The 25382-nt window shown below is 36.4% G+C and overlaps 4 protein-coding genes across 6 annotated transcripts; 2 read left to right on the forward strand and 2 right to left on the reverse strand.

Annotated features, from left to right (window-relative positions):
- Window positions 1-1539: 1539 nt before the first annotated feature.
- LOC143537603 (polyadenylate-binding protein 2-like) lies at window positions 1540-5511 on the forward strand. Its single transcript, XM_077031342.1, has 8 exons — window positions 1540-2084; window positions 2867-2985; window positions 3077-3811; window positions 3907-3996; window positions 4385-4522; window positions 4620-4793; window positions 4880-5050; window positions 5130-5511. The coding sequence occupies exons 1-8, from the start codon at window positions 1838-1840 to the stop codon at window positions 5364-5366; spliced, it is 1911 nt and encodes a 636-aa protein (XP_076887457.1). The 5' UTR covers window positions 1540-1837; the 3' UTR covers window positions 5367-5511.
- A 1831-nt stretch (window positions 5512-7342) lies between these two features.
- On the reverse strand, window positions 7343-14603 carry LOC143537623 (putative E3 ubiquitin ligase SUD1). The gene is made up of 8 exons (XM_077031354.1): window positions 14114-14603; window positions 12296-12919; window positions 10883-11623; window positions 9973-10184; window positions 9569-9883; window positions 9166-9326; window positions 8628-8791; window positions 7343-8177 (listed from the first exon to the last, which is right to left on the reverse strand). Exons 1-8 carry the CDS (start codon window positions 14384-14386, stop codon window positions 7629-7631), a joined length of 3039 nt encoding a protein of 1012 aa, XP_076887469.1. The 5' UTR covers window positions 14387-14603; the 3' UTR covers window positions 7343-7628.
- Window positions 14604-16512: 1909 nt separating this feature from the next.
- On the forward strand, window positions 16513-21050 carry LOC143536300 (filament-like plant protein 4). Of its 3 annotated transcripts, none has more exons than XM_077030339.1 (7): window positions 16513-16681; window positions 16769-16865; window positions 18308-18414; window positions 18524-18662; window positions 18771-19542; window positions 19623-19686; window positions 20569-21050. In XM_077030339.1, exons 3-7 carry the CDS (start codon window positions 18316-18318, stop codon window positions 20866-20868), a joined length of 1374 nt encoding a protein of 457 aa, XP_076886454.1. In that variant the 5' UTR covers window positions 16513-16681; window positions 16769-16865; window positions 18308-18315; the 3' UTR covers window positions 20869-21050. The 3 variants fall into 3 exon arrangements, with proteins under 3 accessions (XP_076886454.1, XP_076886443.1, XP_076886449.1); XM_077030328.1 differs by having other exon boundaries at window positions 18521-18662; window positions 20569-21049; XM_077030334.1 differs by lacking the exon at window positions 16769-16865 and having other exon boundaries at window positions 18521-18662; window positions 20569-21049.
- A 1620-nt stretch (window positions 21051-22670) lies between these two features.
- Window positions 22671-23403, reverse strand: LOC143536325 (small ribosomal subunit protein uS9). The gene has a single exon (XM_077030347.1). The coding sequence runs from the start codon at window positions 23323-23325 to the stop codon at window positions 22888-22890; it is 438 nt and encodes a 145-aa protein (XP_076886462.1). The 5' UTR covers window positions 23326-23403; the 3' UTR covers window positions 22671-22887.
- Window positions 23404-25382: the final 1979 nt, after the last annotated feature.

Here is a 25382-nt window from a genome sequence, read left to right on the forward strand (position 1 = left end):
GCTTCGGCCGCCCATAATTTTTTTTAAAGCCCCAACGATCACCCTAACGTTCAACTACTCGGGTTTCTACTCGGCCAGAACCATCACGAGTGATGGAAGGGCCGACGGCGGTGTTCCAAGTGCCACAACGCGTGATGGAGTGGCCATCACGTACCACCCGTCCCCCTTTATGGTTTTGTAAGAGTTCACCCCAACTTTCAAAGTGAGATTTAGATTGGTGCTCTTACATCATAAGAAAGAAACAATCTCTTAGTGATCTCGACCTTTATTAAAGAGTAGCTTGTAAATGAGATCATTAAAAGGTCATTATTTTTCACGTCGGCCAAGAAACACCATAAAACCACTAAAACATTTATTTGGAAACGAGTTACTAATTAAATTCACCTCATAAGGTCGGAAAAAAACCCTTAGCTAAGGCTAACGTCCGTAAACACATGCTCGAATACACGACCAGTGCGGTGAGATAAAACTCGTTCAGTTGAATGATCAAATTAGTGAACAACACCTACTCGGCTATTCTCTCATCATCACTTTGTGCCGCCGAAACTAAATGATGTGAGCAAAAATTGAACCTGGGTCACATGAAACACGAAATTTTTTCCTCCCCCCCAAACAAATTTACTGGCAAACACATATACCGAATGCAACTTAATTCATGATTAAATTTATATCAAAACATAGATAAAAAGTATTAAAATTACATAAAAATTATACTAATAGTTATAAAGATAAATAATTTAACCACTAGCTTAGTCTAATTATAAAATTGTATACCTTACAATCAGATAGTTATATCTTATAGTCTTATCTAATACTTGAGGTGGAATTATGCACATTTATCCGAAACTCAACCCGAGAAAACCCGTACCCGAACTATCCCGACCTGAAACCCGAACACGAGAAAAGGCAAACTTGAACCTGAACCGAAGTAATACGGGTTGGTTATTGGGTTCAAATTCTAGGTTTCGAGTCAACCTGAATAAACTTTTAGTTTTAAAACCATATACATAAGATAAGTCTTAGTCGCTGATGTTGTCAAAATTTAGTCCAAACTGATTGTTCTAATTTCACCTATTATAAACTGATTGTTAGTTGTTTATTAATGTTTCAATTAATGACTAAAAACAACTATAATACAACACCCTAATCAAGACATACTGAAAATGATTATGTCGATCTTGTCTGTTATGGTTGAAGAATATGTTACATTTAAATTTAGCAATGTAGTTTTTTTTCATAGGATACTCGAAACCCGATTAATCCAACCCGAATAAACCTGAATTACCCAAATAAAAAGAAACCGTGAAAAATTTGAGTAGAATTTCAAGTCCGAATTTAAAACTTTGAAATCTGAAAAACCCAACTCGATAGGAAACCAAAAAAAACATCCATAGGTGGAAACAAAATTAGTTATTTGAAAAAAATAACTTGATATTAAAAAAAGAAAGAAATAGGAGCATGTACACAACACATGACAGCTCACATCAGTGCACGTGCCGTGCACACAGTTTCATTTCATATGTAATAACCCTAGTAATCACCACCACCGTCATCTCCACTTCATTCACCCACTTTATTTTTCCTCCTTCACCGCCGTCATCCACCGGCGATCCAGTCGGAGCTCCGACTACTCTATCCATCTATCCATCACTCTTCCTCTACTATCCAAATCCCCCCAAAAAAAACCCAAAAAAATCATCAACAAATCAAAAAAATCAAATCTTTTTTATAAAAACTCAAATCTTTGAATACCCATTTCGATTTATTATCAAAAACAAGAGAGAGAGGTTAAGAAACCCAAAAAAAGTTAAAAAATATTGAAAATTTATTATTATTGATGGCGGCGCAAGTTACTCAGGCTACTCCTCAGGCGGTTAACGGCGGTGGTGTTGGTGGTGGTGGGGCCCAGCAGTTTGTGCCGACGTCACTGTACGTTGGTGATTTGGAGTTTAACGTGACGGATGCTCAGCTGTTTGAGATGTTTAACCAGTTGGGTCAAGTGGTGTCGGTTAGGGTTTGTAGAGATTTGTCTACTAGAAGGTCTCTTGGTTATGGTTATGTCAACTACATGAACCCTCAAGATGGTTAGTTTAGTTACTTACTTGTGTTCAAATTATTATTATTATTATTATTTTAGTTGTTTTTTTTATGTTGGTTGATTTAATGTGCAAATAAGTTGTTTGAAACAAGATAGTATGCATTGCATCTATAAGGGATAAGACATTTTTTTTACCAAATAATGATTGGTAGATTTTCATGTTTTCGGTATTGGTACTATTTGATTTCAGTAATTTTAATGGTATTGACCCCTGTTTGCTACTGAACCGAAGAAATGAGTGCGGTAATTGGTATCGGTAATTGATTTTTGTGTTTTGGTATCGGTACCATTTGATTTTGGTATTTTTTCGGTTTTTTTGAGTCGAAAAAGTTGGTACCATATTTAGTATATGTTTTCTCTCGTTTTCAGTATTGGTATATTTTTTGGTACCGTACCGAACTTGTTCTTAGTATTTTTAATGCTTGTCTGCAAAGTATAACAAGGGCTTATAGTTGGAAAAACCAGTTGATATCTAGTTAGCTAAGTAATTTTTTATAGATATGTATGTTGATATTACTATTAGTAAATGTTTGTTATAGTTGAAAAAATTGTTTAAATTATTTGAAAGTTAGTATTAGGCTTTTTTTAGTAATTTGGCTGCATTTAGAGCGTTGCTTACAACAATGATGTGTAAATAAAAAGTTAGTCTTTTATGTGAATTGTGGTTGTTATTAACTTATTCTGTTATGACTTATAATCATTGAGTGATTTGATTATTTTGAGGTGCTTCTTACCTTTTTTTTGTTAATTAATAATTAATAATAACAGCTGCAAGGGCTATCGAGGTGCTGAATTTCACTCCTCTCAATGGAAAGGCAATCAGGATAATGTACTCTCATCGGGATCCTAGTGTGCGCAAAAGTGGCTCTGGAAATATCTTTATCAAGGTATAAAATAAACATTGATAAATCTTAATATCTTTATGCAAATACAATGTCTTTTTTACTAATTAATCTATTTGTGTTTTTAATAATGTAGAATTTGGATAAAGCAATTGACCAAAAAGCACTACACGACACTTTCTCCACATTCGGAAACATTCTCTCATGCAAGATAGCTACCGATTCTACCGGTCAATCCAAGGGCTACGGGTTCGTGCAGTACGACAGTGAGGAATCTGCACAACAAGCAATCGAGAAGCTCAACGGCATGCTTCTGAACGACAAACAAGTATACGTGGGCCCCTTCTTACGCAAGCAAGAACGAGACTTGGCTGTTGACAAGACCAGATTCACTAACGTCTTTGTTAAAAACTTGTCTGAGTCAACAACCGACGAGGATTTAAGCAAGGCGTTCGGTGAGTACGGAACCATCACTAGTGCTGTTGTAATGCGGGATGCGGAAGGTAACTCGAAATGTTTCGGATTTGTTAATTTCGAGAATGCGGAAGATGCTGCTAGAGCGGTTGAAGGGCTTAACGGTCAGAAGTTTGATGATAAAGAATGGTATGTTGGTAAAGCGCAGAAAAAGAGTGAGAGAGAGCAGGAGTTGAAACAAAAGTTTGAGCAGAGTATGAAAGAGGCGGTTGACAAATCACAGGGGCTAAATTTGTATATTAAGAATTTAGACGATTCGGTTTCCGATGATGGTCTGAGGGAGTATTTTGCACCTTTTGGTACCATAACTTCGTGCAAGGTGATGCGAGATCCTAATGGGACTAGCAAGGGATCGGGGTTTGTTGCATTTTCTACTGCTGAGGAAGCTTCTAGAGCTGTAAGTTGACATATTTTGCGTTGGTTTCGTTTACTGTGGTTACATTTTGATTATTATTTTGGTGTAAATGGACTGGCATGTTTTGGTTTTTATAGCTTATGGAGATGAATGGAAAGATGATTGCTGGAAAGCCTCTTTATGTTGCACTTGCGCAGCGTAAGGAAGATAGAAAGGCTCGTTTGCAGGTTGGTTAATAATTTTTTTTGTTTAGTAGGGACTTCCTTACTGGTGGTGGGCTTGTAAACAAACTGAACGAGCACGAACAGAGCGTGTTTGTATTTGTTTGTTCAACTGTAATCGAACAAACAATTGAACGCGAATGACTGAGTGGACGGGGTTCTCTTGTTCGTGTTCACTAGTTAAGAAAATGAACGCAAATGAGACATGTGTTTATGTTTGTTTGTTTAACTAAATGAACAAATTTTTTGATCATGTTTGTTTATTTAATAAACAATTGTTCAATGAATGTTTGGTTCGTTTACAGACTTATCTACACTGACAACTACTTTTATGTTATCACCAGTGACGTATAATACAAGAAAAGGTTGATATATTTGTATTTTAAACATGCAGGCGCAGTTTTCACAGATTCGGCCACTTGCAATGGCACCTACTGGAGCTCCTCGAATGCCAATGTTCCCTCCTAGTGGTCCCGGTCTCGGTCAACAAATGTTTTATGGTCAAGCTCAACCGACTTTCATTCCTCCTCAAGTAACCTTCCTTTCTATTCATGATCAAAGTTTTATCACTTTATAACCTTTTACATTATTATTTATTCATTTGTAAATTTATGGTTGTATATGTATAGCCTGGTTTTGGGTACCAGCAGCAGCTTGTTCCAGGTATGAGGCCAGGTGGTGGTCCATTACCAAACTTTTTTATGCCAATGGTTCCGCCAGGTCAGCAAGGACAGCGTCCAGGTGGCAGACATGGCCCCGGACAGCAGAACCAGCAACAGTCAGTTCCTCTTATGCAGCCACCGGTATGTTGTAGTGTTGTACTCTTCACTTGCTATGTTTGTACGGTTTTACAAAACGCTAACCGAGCTTGAATTTTTCAAATCAATAGATGATGCCACGTGGCAGAGTGTACCGTTACCCTCCTGGACGTGATGTTTCTGCTCCGTATGATATGGGTAATCCCATGCAGATGCGTGACACTGCTGCAATCTCGCAGCCGATTCCTATTGGTGCTTTGGCTTCTGCGCTTGCAAATGCTTCTCCAAGCGAGCAAAGAACCGTAAAGCTCTTTGCATATTGTTAAATATATAGAAAACGAGATATTTGATATATTGACTATATATGTGTAAATATTGTAGATGTTGGGTGAGAATTTGTACCCGTTAGTGGAACAGCTGGAAGGCGAGTCAGCAGCAAAGGTGACGGGAATGCTGTTGGAGATGGATCAGACGGAGGTTCTGCACTTGTTGGAGTCACCGGAAGCGCTTAAGGCGAAGGTTGCAGAGGCGATGGAGGTTTTGAGGAACGTTGCTCAGCAGCAGCAGCAGCAGCCTGCTGATCAACTTGCTGCATTGTCCTTGAATGACCTTAACTAATCAAGGTGCTTAGTTTTTGGATGGTTTTATGTTATGCTAGTTTGGATTGTTTGGTTGGTTTTTATGATGGTTGACTTTGTTTGACTGGTATCTTGTGTTTTGAGATCTTTACTTTTGGTTTTGATGATCGTTGACATTATTATAATTTTCCTTGTGTGTTTATTTGGTGGTGATATGGTTGGTATTCTGGGGATTGTTTTGCTAAAAGCTTTATCGAACCTCCAATTCCGTGGCGACAAATTTGGAATTTGGGCAGTCGCAACACCATTATTCATCTTTTTCATATTCGTAGCCTAATTCTAGGGATAGTTTTTCTACTTTTTTTGCAAGTCGCAATCCAGGCTTCTGGTCGCAAAATATAAACAAAGCAGTGAAAGAATTATGGGCGATGGGAAAGAAGCTATGGAACTTGCAGTCACATTGGGAGTACCAATCTTGGAGGCGATGGAGGCATGTACTCGGGAGAAAACAATCAACGCTGAAGCGTATACTCCCTCGTGTTGAAACGCTAAAGATGACGAAAGCTAACAATTTGTTGAAACTCTACAACACTAAAGACGACGAAAGCTAACAATTTGTTGAAACTCTATCCGCTGCACAAAATCATAAATAGTTAATCTTAAAGTTAGACATGGAAAATAATATAAACTGCAATTTGTTGAAACTCTAAAAACATGTATGTTGCTATTGAAATGGTGAAGCAAGACAGATATGTGGATCATGGTGAAAGTTGATGAATAATATAAATTGTAAGAATAAAATTTTGGTTTTTGATATATATATAATGAGATGAAAACAACAGTTCTAAATTGAAGTTAAAAATATAATGCATAGAAAGATGTTTGTCACCTACAATCATACAAAGAAAGATGCATGCCATAACCCAGGATTATTGTTGTGTACTATGTTTGCCGTCCCTTAGAAACTTGAATTATTGTTATACGTCATGGCTTTCATCTTCTTATACAAATCTGTGTGTGTACTATCTATTGACTACGGTAACCAAGAGTTTGCATTAGTTCCCTCAATCCGCATGGTCTACTTGGTTGATAATGTGTTTTAACTCATTCTACAAACCACAAAAGACCTAAAAGTTAACGAAAGTATACAATTTTTCATAGTTGTGAGAATGTTGCAAGTCGAAATAATATTGTACGTGTTCCTTTCGTATTGGATTCCTTACGAGTTGTGATCAAACATCAGTTCACAACATGAAATCAACACAATGTAGCATAAATATAAAAATACAAAAAAGGGAGCTTAGTGTCACGACCCGCCTAAATTCTGATCGCAGGACTTCAAGACTTAGAAAATCTAAATATTTTCTATGGAATAAGCCTAGATTTGGAAAAATCTGGTTACAAGAATCTAGAAATCTCCTTGTAAATATCTTAGATATTCCATGTAAAATATCCTAGGCATTTTGTAATATTTTAATAATGAAAGAACCTAGAATGGAAGGTCCTAGAAGTAGGAGGGGAGTAGTATAAATAGATGTAATCAGCCCATTTGTAAATCATCTTTCAAGTTGTAATACAAAGTACTCTTTGTAAAACACTATTGAGTTATCTAAGTTCCCTTAAACAATCTTGTGTTCCCTTTTCAAGTCACTGAATCATTGCTACGTTTTGTTGTTCAAGGCTGATCTTAAAAGGTGTCTAAGAGCCGCATGTGAGTTTAAGGGTTAACTTCGTGATATTAAGGAGATAAGATGAAAAGTGACGACTTATTTGACTTGGTGGTTTTCATTATACACAGGTGTTGAAAATGCTCACTCGTTGAATGTAATAAATTTGGATCCCAAATTACATGTCAAACATGAAGTCATATATATATATATTTAAAACGGAATTAACAACCTTTAACTGAATTAACCGAGTCAAACCAAAATCGACAATGTAATTTAAATTTTCTGAAAACCGAAAATCATTGGCCGCTTTTGGTTACGAGGTTTCCATCCCCACCATAAACAAACTGACATTTCACATTTGGTAAATTCACAAAACCTGTTTTAAGTTGGAGGGACTTTCGATTACTGAATCAATCTATAAACCTAGACCCGATAAACTTCCTGATCAAAGTGTTACAACAACAACCAAAGGATATCATTAACCAACCAAACATTTTTCATAGTTCCAGGATCATTTCACAGTCACGTTTACACGAACTTTTAGATGAACTATAAGTTTCAATTGTAATACCGTTTTAACCGCCTGCTATCCAACACTACACATAATATTTACACATTTAAGAATCACCATACTACTCATCAGTATTATTATTGTTATTATTATTGTTATCCCCAAAGTTATGAAGCCTTCTGCCAATCAAATACCGGTCGTCTCTTATCGAGTTGTGAAGCTCGTTGAACCACACATAACACCTCTTTCCACAAAACCAAGCCATGCTAAAACTGAGACACCCGACCCATGCGAACCTGTAAACAGCCGAGTTAACTATTAACGGGTACCCAAATGCCGGAAATACCCCTCTGGCTAACACGTACGGGAAGCATAGAGCCGTTAGCAGCTTCATGCCAATAGGAACAATAATCTCTTTTAGCACCCAAAACCCTTGCAGCCTCGAGAACCCATCGTTTCTCACTCTCTCAAACTTCAATCGCCAACTATCGTCCACGAGAGGCGTCATCTGCTCCAGCATTACCAGTTGAGTCCAAAGCTTGAGGAAAATAAGCCCAAAAGCCCAATCCTGATACAAGAGAAATACCGGGCTTTCATCCACCGGGACCCGCATTGGTACAATTACTAAATGTTCAAACAGTAGTCCGATCAACAGTGGGATTGCGAAAATCTGCACACAAAACACGACTTTAAATGAAGCAATGAAAGAGGGAACAAATTATATATATATATATACTGTATTAGAATGCATATCAAGAGAATAAAAATGTAATTTTACATAATCTTTAGATATAAGTAATTACAACTTTTAAAACATATGGTACAGCCTTTAAAACATGTTGTTTACTTTTAAACCAACTTCCTCTGACGGATTTTAAACGGCCATAACTTTTTTATATGTGAATAATCTTTTATAAAAAGAGTTACACCTAAAAAACCAAGCATTTTATTCTCTTTAACTTAAGTAAGGTATTGCTATAGTTATTTTTTTATTCAAAAAAACATTAACATGTTACTTGATTTCTCGTGTCTGTGTTCCCCACCACATCCGTGGGCACCCTCTAGTGTGTGTGTATGTGTGTATATTTTAAAAAACAAGCAATGAGACATGATATCTTACCCATATTGACAATAATAAAGAACTCTTCACAATAATCGAACACCATTTCCAAATTTGGCCAAATAGAACCGTTGCTCGCTCGGTTTTGATTTGGTCAATGGAATATCTAACACCAGCCAGCAAAGTTGAGATGATATAACTTCCAATAATGAAGGCATATAGATCTGTAAAAAAATAATAAAATTTAGATAAGATGTGTTTACTGTCAAATTACCAATTTGACCTGAGCTTGTTTTGATATGTTACACAGCCCGACTAGGCCAGTAAATAGACCGAACGTTCAGTTAACCGTTCAGCCTGTTCAATTATGTTCGTGAACTGTTCGTTTATACTATTAACAAACAGACATCACGAACACGAACGTCTACATTTTCTTAACAAATGAACACGGACAAGAAAACTTTGCTACTTTAATGGTTTGTGTTCGATCATTTGTTTGGTTATAGTTAAACAAACAACATAAGAATAAGTTTCAAGTTTCAACATTCATGAAAACAAGTTTCAAAAAAGCAAACATAAGAATAATAAAACTTCTTACCATTGTTTTTCATGCCATGTGTGATTGGGTGAAATGGGGTTGCGTTAAACAACGCCCTTCCAAGCGAGACAGGCCCCACAATTAACGCAGAGTTTATAACGAGAAGTGTTATCCAAGCCGCCAACGGAAGCAAAACAATGCAAAACACAAATCCATACCTCCTAAAATAATATAAATATACTATAACATGTACCATAAAAGATCATCATCGTACTCAGTATATCCTGCCAATAGCAAAGCTATGGTAGGGTCTGAGGGGGGTAAGATGTAGACAGCCTTACCTCTACCCCATAGGGATAGAGAGGCTGCTTCCGGTGAGACCCCCGGCTCGATAGTAGTTTTGCATCAAGCCTTGTACCATAAAAGATAATTAGTTTAAATAAAATTTTATCACAAGTCTTACTCGGAATCAGATTGTTCATCACCATCAGCTTCTGCATTAATATCTTCGGGACCCACAAATCCATCTTGCTCCCCTAGTACAGCATGTAGCCGATCCTGCCTCACCAAATCCCGGTTTCCGTTTTCTTGTTCAACAGCATCCTCAGGCCGGGGCAACAAGAAATCAGTTAAACCAAGCGCCCAACCAACTGCAACAAACCAGCAATACAACAGTGACTTGATTGTGGCCCGCAATTTAAAGTGCTCGATAGCAAACGGGATGCATATTTGAAACAGAAGCATGTTGGCGGGGATCTCTGTAAACGGGTCAGATAATCTGCAATATACCAAATCATGAATCCATAAGCAAAAGAATCATCAAAAAGTGAAAACGTAAAAATAATAAGTTTTAAAAAAGAATCTTACGAGATATCAATAGGGAAAATGGATGGGGCGATTCGCATAGCAAGCTTAACAGGCAGAAATACAAGCATTACTATTAAGCTCCCGTACACAGCAACTGACAGCAGAACCCTACGGGCGTGTTTGTGCACAGGGTCATCGATTAGATCCCGAAAAGGATTGTAGTTAGGATCCGCTGGGTCCCGCAAGAAGTATAAAACACCCTTACGCAAAACCTGCAAGATGAAAAGTAATTCATGAATTAAGCAGCATGGTAATTAGAATATCAAAAATTCAAAACGTAAAGGTATCAATTTCAACCCAACCTATATAAAAAACCAAACCCATATAAAAACAGACGGCTTGGTTTTATATTCTCGTAATATTCGAACTATCGATTCGGTTTCGGTTTTGTACTCAATTAAAACTGGCAAAAACAAAACCAAACAGAATTTATAGATTTTTAGTTTTTATTTTGAAGTTTAAGTAACTTAAAAAAATTTAATAAATAGCGTCACACACATAAATTAGCCCAAATGTATAATAATCAATTAACTATTATTTGCTTAACATGTAACAAGATTTAGCCCAAATTCATTATTTTGGGCTAATAAAATTTTCGGCCAAAAATGTTAGACCGGAATCGCAATTTAAAAAAACAAAAACCGAACCGAAACTGAGAAAACCGAAACCAAACGGTTTCCAAAAACTGAAAAACTGAATTATCAGATTTTGGTTCGGTCTGAGCCCAAATAACTTGCTCTATAAGAATGCGTATTAGCGTGTTAATGATATAGCTTCTTAATCATCATAAATACATTAAAGAACTAAAAAGAGATGGATAAAATGGTTTGACCCGAACCACTATCCATTCTCACCCACTCATTTTGCCCCCTCTAGTAAAACGAAAGACTTAACATATGCATATACATACCCCTCTAAGAAGGCTGACAAATATGGATATTTGCAACATGTAAACAATCCCAATAGCCCAATGGATCAACGAGCTCGCCAACGGAGACACCGAAAAAAAGTCAACCCTTTGACCAATCGACTTCCCAAACATCCTTATAGTACAAATATCAAGCCACCATCCACACATAAGAGGAAAGACCCCTAATTCAACGACCAAAAGAAACGCAACTTTAATCATTGTCACTAAATGTTTCATAGCTGTCACAAACTGCTTAAAAAGAGACGGAATCGTTTCAGCAATTGAAGCAATGCCATAAAACCGTCCCAAAATCGGCTCTCCTTTCGTGTACCTAATAACTGTAATGGTTCCAAAGTAGAAAATCACAACCAAAAAGATGAGCATGTAGCCAACAGCAAGAGTTGTAGTATCCGACACCCATGATGCACCAATGGTAGATTCAATAATATTGTTAGATGACTCAATAAGTTCGGTAACGTTCGGTTTTAAAGCTTCTGAAGCATGGTCAACCATAGAGTTATCTGGGTTGTGTTCAGATGTCAGATTTGCAACAGCAGTCAACGTGTTTTTCAGTGTGATATTGGCTAGAGAAAGCGCGTGCTCTGTAAGTGGTACCATAGTTGATAACATAGGGTTTGTTGTTGAAGATAACAGCCATGATAAATGATGGAGTATAAACCGTCCAAGGTGAAATGGTACGAGTATAATAACGCCAATAAATATCATGTTGCTAGCAAGAACCTGCGGGATGGAAAAAAGTATAATAATTAGAAAAGGAAACACACACATGAACCTACATTGCATGAAGTATAATAGAGGTGTGCACGAAATTAAAATAACCGAGCTGCAACCGAAATAGCCAACGTAACCTAGCCAAAACGAACCTAAATAAAAAAACAACGAATTTAATATATGTTTTTTAAAAAACGATTTTTTGGTTGGATTTTGGTTTTGTAACCAATAACCGAAAAACCGAACCGATACCAAACACGCACACCCGAACCGATTAAAATTTTTTGGCCCAAATTGGTAATCATTAACATTTAATTGACAAACTGAACCCCAAAAAACTCATTACAAATGGTAAAACCAAAAAAACCAAATGACTAAAAGCTTTCAAGGCGAAATGGTAGAACCAAAAAAAACTGAAACCCAAACCAAACCCATTGTGAAATCCTTAACAAGATGTATGCCCAAACTCATTATTTTGGGCCCTTTTTTTTGGCTAAAAGCTTTCAAGCCCAAATGGTAAAACCAAGAAAACTGAAACCCAAACCAAACCCATTGTGAAATCCGAAAAGACCGAAACCGAATAGTATTCAAAATCCAAAAACCAATTTTTCGATTTTCCTTAGCTTGAGCCCAAAACCCACCCATGCACACCCCTGAAATAAAGGGTTCAGTGGTACTCACAGTAACCGCATTTTCCACCAAATGGAAAAGCGGGCCCTGCATGCCAACAAGCTCATCAAACGGGACATCCTCTGCACCATCACCACCATCCAACCCATCAAATATCTGTTCAACATGAGCTTCAAGACGAGCTGCTTGCATCTCCAACCTGGCTGCAACATCTTCTGCGTTTCTTCTAATAATATTCCCACCATTCTCACCACCATTTCTGTTCGCTGGTCTTCTGGCAACACGAGCACCATTTCTATCACCTTCCGCCCCCTCAACTTCTCTTAAATGATGTAAATAGTCCCTCAATGAAGTAGCTCCAAGAAATATGAACACAATGCTTGCAGATAGTAAGAACCCGTGAAGACAGTCGGTTAGAATAAGTGTAGAGGTGATGGGGCTCAGAAACAGTTTATGAGCTTCACTAAAACTCCTGATAAATGATAACCGCCATATCCAGAAAGTAATAAATGGTATGATTACAAGCCAAACTGAAAGTACAAAAGTGAGGCGAAGAATAAATTGCAACACGTGATAAGCTTTCAATGATATCCCGACTACAAACTCCTGAAATGGAAGCTTTGCAGGAGCGTTTTCCGCATACACAGGAGAAAATGAAAATGGATGCTTGCAAACCTGCAAATCATGTATTTCAGTTATTCAAGTTATCCAAGAATACTCCCATTTGCTAAACTAAAACTTTATTCATATGGCAATTCTAATAATTGAATCTGGGGTTGCAAACAAGCTGAGCCACTCGAGATCGGGTCAATAAAAAGCTCAAAACGAGCCAAGCCCGAGCCTCAAATAAAGTTTGTGTAGCTGTAGAACCCGAGCTTGAGCCTCAAATAAAGCTTGTTTAGTTATCAAGCCTGAGCTCAAGCCTTTTCAAGCAGAGTCAAGCCCGATTCTCAAATAAAGTTTGTTTAGTTATTGAACCCAAGCTCGAGCCTCAAATAAAACTTGTTTAGTTATCGAGCCTTAACAAGCCTTGTGTATTTTTAAGTTTCACCTCTTTTGAACTTCTATGTATTAGTTTCACACTTCACAGCTGAGCGTAAGCTCCTTTAGGGTACTACACGAACTCGAATCGAGCTCATGTTTAAGGTTTTTCTCAAAATATATAAAAATAACCAACAACATATAAAAAAACAATTAATATATAGCTTTATGGAAAGATAAAAAAACGAGCCAAGCTTGAGCTCTCGTAAGTCAAAATGAACCGAGCTCGTGCTCAGCTTCGTTTACACCCCTAACTGAATCAAAACACAATGAAGCCCTAAACAATAACCTCTCACTAATCAGGAGATCTATATCAGTAATAAGTTAATCATAAAGCTATGCAATAGTTAGCAGAAGGTTTCCTGATCATATCATAATCCACAACTAGACCTATAAACTATCTAATTAGGAATTATCAATCGCACATCAATTATAACCAATTAAACAAAAACCTAATATGAACCTAATAAAAATAATAATAATAATAAACAACCTCGCAGACAAAATGAGCTCAAAACGGCCGAGCTTGAGCTCTCATAAGTCAAAATGAGCCGAGCCTAATTGAATCAAAACACAATGTAGCCCTAAAAAATGGCCTCTCAATAATCAGAAGATCTATATCAATTAATCATATATAGTTATAACTTATAAGAGGTTTTCCTATCACAATCCACAATTAGACCTATAAACTATCAATTACATATCAAAGCTAACCAATTCATCAAAAACCTAATATAAACCTAATAGAGAATAATAATAATAATAATAATAATAATAATAATAATAATAATAATAATAATAATAATAATAATAATAAAGCAGTAGTACCTCACAGTTTCTGGCGTTGCTGTGATTAAGCCACTGAAGAAGACAATCCTGGTGAACAAACTTAATACTACCGCTACAAGCACACGGATACCGTAACGGATTATCCTCATCACCTGGATTCCGGCAGATCCGGCAAACGTCACCTTCGTCATCATTATCGTCATCATACACGCTCGTACTCGACATATTATTATTATTATTATCAGCCGAAGATGATGACGGCGCATTGACGGCGGCGGCGGCCAGAAGCGGTTGTTCGTTGTCGTTCACCATGTGTTGCGGCCGGAGATTGATTCCGTCAATCGGAATATTCTCCTCCGGTGGTGGTGGTGGACAATTGGAGATCGGTAAGAGAAGGTTACGAGGAAATTGTGTGCTAATTGTTAATTGTAAATTGATTGATTAAAGAGGGGCTTATCTTTGCATTTATGTACGATTCTGGTACCTTCTTTATTCGGTAGATATTTCTATCGTCTTTATGCGAGTCGGGTATGGGTTCGAGCTGATTGCACGACTCTATTTATTGCAGTGAAGTTTTAAATGTAAGTTAAATTGTCACGTCATTGTCATACAGACTCTGTGAGGTTTTAACTAACACATCTTGTTTCTTTTTATCGTCTGTTAACAAAATGCCATATACCCATTTACCGCCTGAGCCTTAACCACATCATTTTGTCGCCCTCATCTACTGCCCTACAACTAGTGGTCTTATTGTGGTTTATTGGTTTTTATTTCTTAGACAATAAATGTAACATAAAGTGTTGGAAAACTTGTATTATAATTAGTGCAGAACTGAAATAATAATAATAATCATTATGATACGCAGGCTCGGGTTTTCGGAGTTGCATTCGTGTCCGCGGGACGTGCGGCACGAGTTCGATGGATTTCTTGTCCTGAAACCCAAGTAATAGGTTTTTGGTTTGTGGCATAGCCACATGGGAGTTGTCACAGATTGGTTTGGACTAAAACAGGAAAGGAAAATTCCCATAATCCACTTTTTTTACAATATGTTTAAAAGGCTTTAGCTTTTTCATGATTAGGATATGTGGGTGCCGAATTGTTGCCGCTTAGACTCTATGTGTGTCGGAGCAAGGGCACTTAGGTTATGTGGGTGTCAGATTGCCAGCACGTACGTTATGTGAGTACCGGATCACCAATTTTAGGACGATGGTTTGTTCCACGTTGGTTTTTGTAAGTTATACTATTACGGCTTAAAAGGAATAGTTTGTTGAACTTATTGATGGGTCAGGATGAAATTTGCTGTTTTTGAATATGATTATCTTTTAGAAGTAAAAACTGTTTTACTATTTAGTAACTTTTTTTCAAACATGACTATTTTGGAAATCTTCTCAAATAAAAATATACGCGGATGTTTCTAAATGTTGTCTACTGTTAAATGTTTAGAGTGTGACGAGAGTACACCATTTTGAATTGATTTTACTATATGTTTAATCATATCCTTCGTTGTAAAACAAATATATGCTCGTATCTTTACTTTTAATATGTTCTAACATTTATACTCATATCAAAGTCTAGTAATCTGACAGACTCTTACTATGACAAGACTAACAATACATTATCCGTACATATACATCAAATTGTGCTGAACTAGAAACCACTACCCTTTGTGTGGGTCCGTTCGTGCCTAAAGAACTAGCCAAAATCCATAAGGACAAATGAGCTTACGGACACGATGTGGACTCCTTTAACTTTGTTTTCTTTTTTATGAACTTTGGATGTTCCTATTTCTATAGGTATATATAAAATCATTATTATTTTACAAAATAAACTTATAAATGCATATCTATAAATTCCAAGTTATGTTCACTTTTCAATAAAGTTTTGAATAAATATACACTTTTAAATTCTCAACGTATCCTCCATTGAAAATATCAAATTAAGGAGTACCTTTTGTGTCTTTTATTAAAGTGAAAATAATATAGAACATCATTAATGCACCAAGTTGAAGTAAAAAAGTAAAAGGACCTTTTAACCTTTATATACCATTAGTTTTTTTTAACATTATTTAAAATCACCCTTAAATAATATCCAAATGAGTCTTTTTAAGACGGGTTATATCCATAATTCTCTTGACGCTCAAAGTCTGACTCATATCATAAAGAAAAACCCACCAGGGTCAGGTTTAAAACCTAAATCCTCAAATATTTAGACACAGTTAGCTAAAGGCAATAATAAATATTTATGACATGATGAGATGTATTATTGTTTTGTTTGGTAATAATAAATTAGTACTACATGAGTACATGTTCGCACACGACAACAAGTCATTTGATACTGGCCAGTCGGTTCTGTCCCTTTCCATAATAATATCTGACATGATGCTCCCCAAATTCTATCACACTCACTCACCATCTCAACTTCAATGCCTTTATCTGCTTCTCTTTACCACTTTTCATTATCTGTCTTCAATACTATCACGCCCACCATGACCTGTTCAATATAACTCCTCAACCAACTTCTAGCTTAATTAATCATCTCATACTGATTCATACATTATGCTAGAGAGTGATAGAGATGATCAAAACCAATGGGTTTGTTTAATCTGAGGTGGGTTTCATTAGTTTTCACAGGTTACTTTGTATCTTCTTGTTTTCTGGCTTATTAATATTGTTTCACATGTTCTTTAATTCTCAGGTGATTTTTGAGTGACCACTAAGCTTTGTTTGCTTTGCTTTTTGGATGGATGTCAGTTCATCACTGATTCATATTAAGTTTTTGAGGTGATTTGAAGGTAAAGATGTTAATTTGGTTAAACTGGTAAAAATGTAACTAACTTCATGGGGGCAAAAGAGTTAAAAAAACATGACGCGTTTAACCTATTCGAGTGAAAAAGTCAACTATAACCCAAGCACTTAAAAGCACGACCCATTTAACCTATTTATCTAAACCCTGTCACTGGCGCGTGAATAGGTTTCAACCTCGTCTTGTTTTCCTCATCTAATTGGTCAATACTAGGGGTGGCAATTGTGACCGGTTGAATGTGTTGTATCAAAATGTATATGATGGGTCAGAAATCAGAATGGGTCAAACTAAAAAAAATTATTGAAACGGGTCAAAACGGGTTGACATTTCTCGGGTTTTTTTTTTGATGGAACGAGAAAAACGGGGGAAATTTTTTAGTATTTTACTTTTTAAGTTTTTTATTTATATTTCGAGTTATAAATTTTTAATTTTTTTTTTTGAATTTTTTGGTGAGGGGCTTTGAATGGGTCAAAATGGGTTGAGATTTCATAAACCCCTCACCAAAAATTCAAAAAAAATAATTAAAAAATTATAACTCGAAATATAAATTAAAATTTAAAAAGTAAAAATATTAAAAAGTTTCCTCTGTTTTTCTCGTTCCATAAAAAAAACCCAGAAATGTCAACTCGTTTTGACCCGTTTCAATCATTTTCCTTTTTTAGTTTGACCAATTCTGACCCATCATATACATTTTGATACAACCCATGGGTCACAATTGCCACCCCTAGTCAAAACATTGTTCATACATGACGTGCGATGTACTTCCCGTATCGAAGAAGACATACTGGGATCTGTAATGACCAATTAATGCCGTGATAATCAATGGGTATTTCATAAATGGACCCCCTTTAATTCTTGGAAAAACCACTAGCTCACTCTTCCATTCATCATACTCAACTTCTTGTCTCTTGTACCCGCAGAGTTTTCTTCCTTGGATCATATGAACATTTAAGTCTTTCACCTGCTTTTTTGGCGGGCCAGAATTAACCTGTGCGAGTGGTTTGCGGGACCCCTGCCTAACATATTTCAGCAAATGTTCTAGTTTTCTTCAATGTTGTTGGTTAATAATCGAGTGATAAACCTGGTGGATTATAAAAAACGAGTTAACGGTTCATAAACGGGTTAGTTTGTGATCTGTTTAATTAAACGGGTTAAACAATTTTTTTCTGTAACAATACAATATTTATTTATCAAGATTCAAAGAATTAGAGAAAAAAAATATTGGGTCAACCCGACCCGTTTTAATCAAATAAATCACAGTCCTTTTTGTAACAGACCTTAGATGTTGATCATGAAGAAACTTTAGTAGACAATCTTTGATAGTGTGGTGATCATGAAGAGTTCTTTATTGATTTAATTCCGTTCTTTTGTGCAGCGGAAGATGTTTTTTTTTCTTTTTTCGTTTGCTTAAACTTATCATGTGTTGGCCAGAATAAAATATGGACCAGAAAACACGGGTTCTAGGAAAAAGATCTCCAAATAAATCAAATGCTGTGAACGGTGAAGCTGAAATGTATATAAAAGGAACTAAAGAAGAGGTAGATTGAAAATTTCTTGTTCTTGGTTGTAATTACTGATTAGGAAAGTATTTGATCACTTACCTTGATGAATAAAATAGTAATTTCCCGTGCGTTTATCGTGCAGAAGGTTTCATATGGGAAACAGGTAGCTTTAGAGGAAACCGTAAAGAACCTCCATGAACAAGTAGCTTGTCTTCTCTGTGAATGCAATGCAAAAGATAGATTAATGGCTGAACATGCAAAAGCAGCACAAGAAGCCAACTCAGGTGACATATTATTATACTTATTATTAATCTTGCTAGTTTCTACCATTGTGTTTTCGTTTACGCCATCGTTTCTAAAGGGTATTTATGTCCTTTTTAAAATTCATTTAGGGCGAGAAAGAGCTGAAGCATTAGCCGCTATACAAAAGCAACAACTTGAAAACGTTCTACAACAAAAAGTAGCTGCAATCAAGAGACTGATACACATAAACGCTGCGCTAAAGAATTGCAAGCGGGAATTAAGTTCTAACAAAATATATCAAGATCAAAAGGCAACACTCGAGAAATCACACAAGAAACTAGAATCAAAGTACGTAGAAGCAAAGAAGAAACTTGCAAATCTAGCGGTTGAGAACGCTCGACTCACTAAATCCCTCGTTAACAAAGAGCAAATAATCAAAGATGTAAATAGTCAAATTTCCAAAGCAAGAGAGTTCAAGATCAAAAGCCGACACGCTGTCATGACAAACAAACAACAGTTGGAAACCGAACGTCAAAAGCTAAGGTTGTTAGTTAAGAAGAGGGCCCCAAGGAACCATTCCAAAGGTGTGGATAGACGAATGAGTTTAGTAATAAAACAGTTAAGTGAAGTGGAAGAAGAAAACCAGATGCTTAAAGAAAGCGCGTCTAAAAGAGAGATTGAAATTCAAAATCTGAAAGCGGAACTTAATAATGGGAACTCGGCTGTGAATGAAATGAGTGATCATTTTGAGAATTTGAAGTTAATTAACTATGATCTTGATCAACAACTTTCAGCTGCTAAAGTTGAGTTAAAAGAAGCTGTTCATAACATATCTTTTTTGGAAATGGAGTTGGAGGATAAGAATCATCATTGTAATGGACTAGAAGCAACATGTCTTGAGTTACAACTCCAACTAAGCAGGTTACCTTAAACTTTTATGTGTATTCTTATCCTAGTACTTTCTGAAATCAAAATGCTGTCTGATCTTATGTTGTGTGCAGTGTTTCCGGTAAAGATGTGGTAACCAAAGATCTTGAGGAAGAAGAAGAAAAGATGCTTCAGAATGTAAGTTAGTTACTATAATCAGGGATTTGCATGGGTCGGTTTGCATCGGTTTGAGTTTTTTTCGCTTTTTTGGTTTTCACTGTGTGTGTGGTTCGGTCTAGTTTTTTCGGTTTACTGTTTGGTCTTGAAAGTTTTTGCCTGAAAAAAAAGGCCCAAAATAATGAATTTGAATTAAATTTGTAAGTGAGGTCATTGTGTGTTTATAATTTATATGTTTACTATTTTTTGAACCAAGGGTATATTGGTCATTCACTTAATAGAAAAGTTTATGGCCATCCATTTAAGGGACCACTTGTGTTACATTCTGACAAACCGTTGGTCTATAGTTAAAATTTTTGAAACTTGGGGACCAAAGTTGGAATATGACCAAACCCCACATACTATCCACTTAATTAACTCTTTAATAAACAAACATGAATACGACTCGTTTAACTACTTTATTTCTCATGTCTATAATATAGTTGTATGTTTCATGTACCAAGGAGAAATGATGGAATCTAGACTAGTACGTTTCATATTTAAAAAATGAAGAATTACATAGTATACTTTTTATTAAACAGGTTAATCGTGTCTTAAACAAGTCAAAAATTGCCAGTTCTCGGGCATTTATTAACTTATTATAAATAACTTAAAATTGTCTTCCTGTTTTTTTTTTTTTGGTTCCAGTCGGTTCGGTTTTTTTCGATATTTGGTTGATAGCATAACTGAATCTGAACCAACAATTGTTTTTTTAACATTAATCCAAACCGTCATTTATTCCGGTTACGGTTTTGTTATTTCGGTTTTGTGCGAACTATAATCAATGGCTAATTACTTGTACCTTGAAGCCGTAAGTGTTCAACTTTGCAATGCTTAAATCGTTATAAACACATAATGTTGCAGGGAAAGAAGATTACAGAAGAGTTGACCGATAACAAGTTGACCCGTCATTCTTCTTTAAATGATCTTATGGCAGCAGATACTGGTGTTGACTGGGAGGTTGTTCTTAACCCTCCAAGGATCAAAGAGATCATAACCGCTACAGAAACCGAAGAACCGTACATACTTGTACCTCGTGCTTTATCTATCGTACCGGTTAAGAACCGAGGGAAACGCGCTGGATTATTAAAGAGTCTTCTGTTTAGAGGGAAGAAAGGAGGCAACAGGAAGAAGCTGCTTTGCTTTGCTGCATACAAGGTTTAGTAACAAACATATATGGGCTTTTAGGTTAGTTTTGTAACTGTTGTTATAGTTAGTTAAGATTACAATAACAATATTATTATTACAGTAACGGTTAGACACGAACATAATGCATGTACTATAAGTTATTATAGATCCGGCAAGCACTTTATAAGCCGATTTTGTATGATAGGAAAGTTTATGTAGAAAGTTTTTTCTTTTTGTGATTTCGTTATCGGACAAGCATTCATCTTATGGCCTTATGTGTGAATGTGTGATAAGATTCATCAGAACAGTAGGTTTTAAGAAAACAGAACATACAGCTTCTTTACAATGCTTCACTTGCCTCTAACCACATGCGGCACACGGACACAATTAAAGAAAGTTGAAATACTTGTTTAGAAAAATAGACCTATAGACGGAGGAGAAACGAGAAACCTTTCAAACTTATCATAGTATATACTATATACATATCAAATGTACTCTCCGGTATTTTTATTATTTCAAATTTTGTATGTGAAAGTACAGCATAAAGTTTAGACTTACATTTGCCATATGTTAATTTAACATAACTAGAGTGTAAAAACACAGGTTAATCTTGATTGTGTTTTGGTTAAAAACACACAATTTTAGTATAAACGCATAATTTGTGTAAATTTCAATTCTCAATATACGTGCCATAAAATGTTTGAAATTAATATACTCGATAAGAAATGATGAGAAAGCGATTTCGTCTTACAAAAACACACTTTTAATATACTTTGCATTGTCATGTAAACTACGAAGACCAGTTCACTAGTCCAGCCAAGCCAGGTTGTCTCAAGTACAACTTGATTTTTAAACAAGCCAACACTCTATAACACACAAGCTGAAATTTCAAAAGTACACGTGCAAATTATTAAGTCTTGTCCGATCGAAAAAATTAGATAACACATCATATTTAAGAACAAACTGGTTAAACATATAATTTAAAAAAATTTTGTAAAAAGCAGCAGCTTGGTCAGGGTGTGTTCGGAAAAAAGTCAGTAGCGAGTAGGCAGTTGCCGGTTGCTGTTCCAATTGTTGGTGAGGAATTGTGGTGGACAGCGGTCTGAAAAGCAAGGAGGTTACTGATACGTATAAGGTATACAAACTAAGATAGCGATAATACAGTGCTTCACTACGCTTTCGCAATAGCGCTAGCTATGAGCGTTTTCAACAACTATGATCAGTAAACCAAACATCTCTAATCTTACAAATGAGAACCCAATTTCTTTTCCAAGGCTAAACACACTCTATTCTTACAAGTAAATGAGTACCACATTTTTTAAACACACATTTCTAATATTGCACCATTAAAACTTGAACCATTTCACACATCCTGATAAAACTAGGCCTGTGTGAGACTTGGGATTGATCACCAATCACAGTAGTACCTAGGGCTGTTCACAAGTCAAGCCCGAGTCGAGCCAGAAAGGTTTCAAACTCGAGCTAGGCTTGAGCTCAATTTTGAATTTAGATAAGCCTAAGATCGAGCCAATGAGCCAAGCCATGTCCTAAACCATGGTCGATTTTGACGTGGTAACAAAAAAGAACTCAAGTTTCAAATCAAGTTTTTAGCTAGATTAATTTGAGCATTAATTGAGCAAGCCACAATCCCAAACTTCGAGCCGCGAGCTTTTTACACAGCCCTAATACCTACACTTAAACTAGTTTAATAATCAACTTTCATTATCTAAAACCAAGCATAATTCACCTAATGTGTAACAAAACCTATTCAAAATTTAACTATATGCAGCACATAAACATGTTTCATGAACCTTGCATCCCTAATTCCAAAAACTTAATTGAACCAAAAATAAACACATATCATAACAAACTCGCATTGTCACAAACTAAATTTTCTTCGTCCAAACCCGCAACATTAAACCGATACCAATTATAACAAAACTAAACAGCAACAAGCAAAATCAAGTCACATTACTCAAAACACCTATCAAAATCCAACAATAACACCAAAACATAAAAACACCGATAACCAAAAACCAACCGAACCCGAACCGCTTAACGATACGACTTCTGGAACCTGGCACGCGCACCACGCCCACCAAACTTCTTCGGCTCACACCTTCTCGGATCAGCCACCAGCAGAGTCCTATCATACCTCACAAGCACATCCTTAATCTCCTTCTTCTGCTCTTCATCCACAAACTTCTGGTAATAAGCAACCAACGCCTTTGATATACTCTGACGAATAGCGTACACCTGAGACGTGTGGCCTCCGCCTTTAACCCGGATCCGCATATCCACACCCGCGAACTTGTGGCGGCCGAGAAGGAGGATGGGTTCGAATACTTTGTACCGGAGGATTTCGGGCTGGACGAGTTCGATTGGGACGCCGTTGATTTTGATTAGGCCGCGGCCGGCTTTGCAGTGGGTTACGGCCACTGCGGTTTTCTTGCGGCCGAAGCATTGGACGGAGTTTGGGGGTGGTGTTGCCATGGTGGTTGTTGTTAGGGTTATTAGGGTTTTGCGTGAGTGAATGATGGTGGAAATGAGGCGGCTGGTTGTTGATTGATATACAGATGGTGTGGTTTTAGGGTTTTGAAGGTTATATGTAAATATGGTGTTTTTATGGGCCGGTTTTAGTGTGTTAGTTTGTGCTGATATGGCCTGGTTTTTGTTTGTCTCATGGTACTCACTAGTCACTACTGGTGGTGCAAATATCGGTTAACTGGTTTACGGGTAATGGGCTATCGGTTACTAACCAAACCGGGTTTTGGTTAAAGGGTGAAAACTGGTTATTAAGTTTACGTTAGTAATTGGATACTAACTTTTACCAACCTATTCGAATTAACTGGTTTGTGTTAATTGGTTTGTAATTGGTTTTAAACTGTATAACATGTCCCTAACCAGTCATCCTTATTGTTCACTGACCACCCACAACGGTTGTTATGTTGTCGGTTTAATCCTCTAAACATGACATGGTGGACGAACCAACCGCTTGCTGCAAACGAGCAGATGGCAACCCCAATCTCTCTCACACACACATATATAGTGGCGTACCCAGAAAATGTGTTCTTTGGTGAAGCGAAATTTTATTGGGGTTGGGTCATATTTTAAAAAAGTAATAAAAATAAATCATTATATATAACAAATTAAAAGTTTGGTGTTGTTGGATCTTGAATCTTGATTGATCCATGAGGCACCAATCCCGTGTGACCACTTCAGTGGTTTTTTCTATTTTTTAGTTTTGGTCTGTTACAACGTAACAAAAACGACCAAATGTCAATTGTTGTTTTGTTTTTGTTCTGGTATAGTAACGAACGTGAAGAAAACCGACCGAATTCGCATAGACTGACAACGTTTTGTTTTGAATACCAGTATCGTAACGATCGTGACGAAAACCAACGAATGCCGACTTTTTTAGTTACGGTACTTTAACGAACGTGACAAAAACCGACCGAATTTGCATAGACGTCGGGTTTTACCAACGCCCGCGTTTTACCGACCGACGCCCACACCATTGGTCCACCTCAATTTTATAATTTTTTGTTTTAGTTATGGTAGAATAACGCACGTAACCGAAATGACCGAATTCTCATCAACTTACTATCTCAACGCTTGAGTTTTACCACCATTCGGGTTTTACTGACCTGCCTCGGGGCCTTGCGCTGGGTAAAACTACTAGTTTTATATAATTAGCAAAAGTATGTCACACGTCATTAAAAGGAAAACAACTCAAGGACTTGATGACAAAAATAGAAAAGCCATGTGTGCTGAAAATGTGAAGGTAAAAAAAACAAAAGTTTATTAGTGAGTACCAAGATTTTCACCAAATCATATGAACTAAAACCGTAATTAACTCTAAAAGAAATTTTGACAATGGATTATGAATCCTCAATTTTGGTCACCTGTAAAAAAATGCATCTTGAAACCATCTGCATCATTCTGGAAGACCGTGCGTGCAGGAACTAAAGAAAGGCTATTTTGAGGAAATGTAGAAACTAAATTTAATTGCCAGGTGTAGAACATGTGTAGAATTCTTCATCAGAACAAGTGATGAAGTGATTGCAAGTATTATATGCAACCCTTTCTGAATTCCATCTGCACAACCACTTAATCAACAAGTTACACCAGCTCTAGCTGCTTCAAGGTGTTGCTTTTGATCCCTGAAGACATTTACAAAATACATTCTGTGCAAATTTTTGGGCTTTTAAAACAAATTATCATGTCATATATGATTAATCTTACATTTTCAAAATTTAAGTCTGTTATTCTACTGGTTTGTTTGTTTTTTTGAACGATGATCATCTTTGGTTAAATTCGACTATTCACGTTTTCACCAGATCAGCTTGTGCAACTGTTAACACTTTATCGAGCCAATCACATGACCAGAATATGTATTTAAACCAACTTACGCCCCAAAACTACTCACAAACAAATCATCTTTGCCAATTCATGAACAAAAAATGTTTGATCGTAAAACACAAAACCAACCAACAATACAACCAAGCTATTAGTAGAGTCTTTGAATATTATAATGAGAGCAAAGTTTT

This window comes from Bidens hawaiensis, unplaced genomic scaffold (genome assembly GCF_021521415.1).
Source record: "Bidens hawaiensis isolate Kalapana, Puna unplaced genomic scaffold, B.hawaiensis_p1.1 tig00000780_1, whole genome shotgun sequence".
Classification (NCBI taxonomy): Eukaryota; Viridiplantae; Streptophyta; class Magnoliopsida; order Asterales; family Asteraceae; genus Bidens; species Bidens hawaiensis.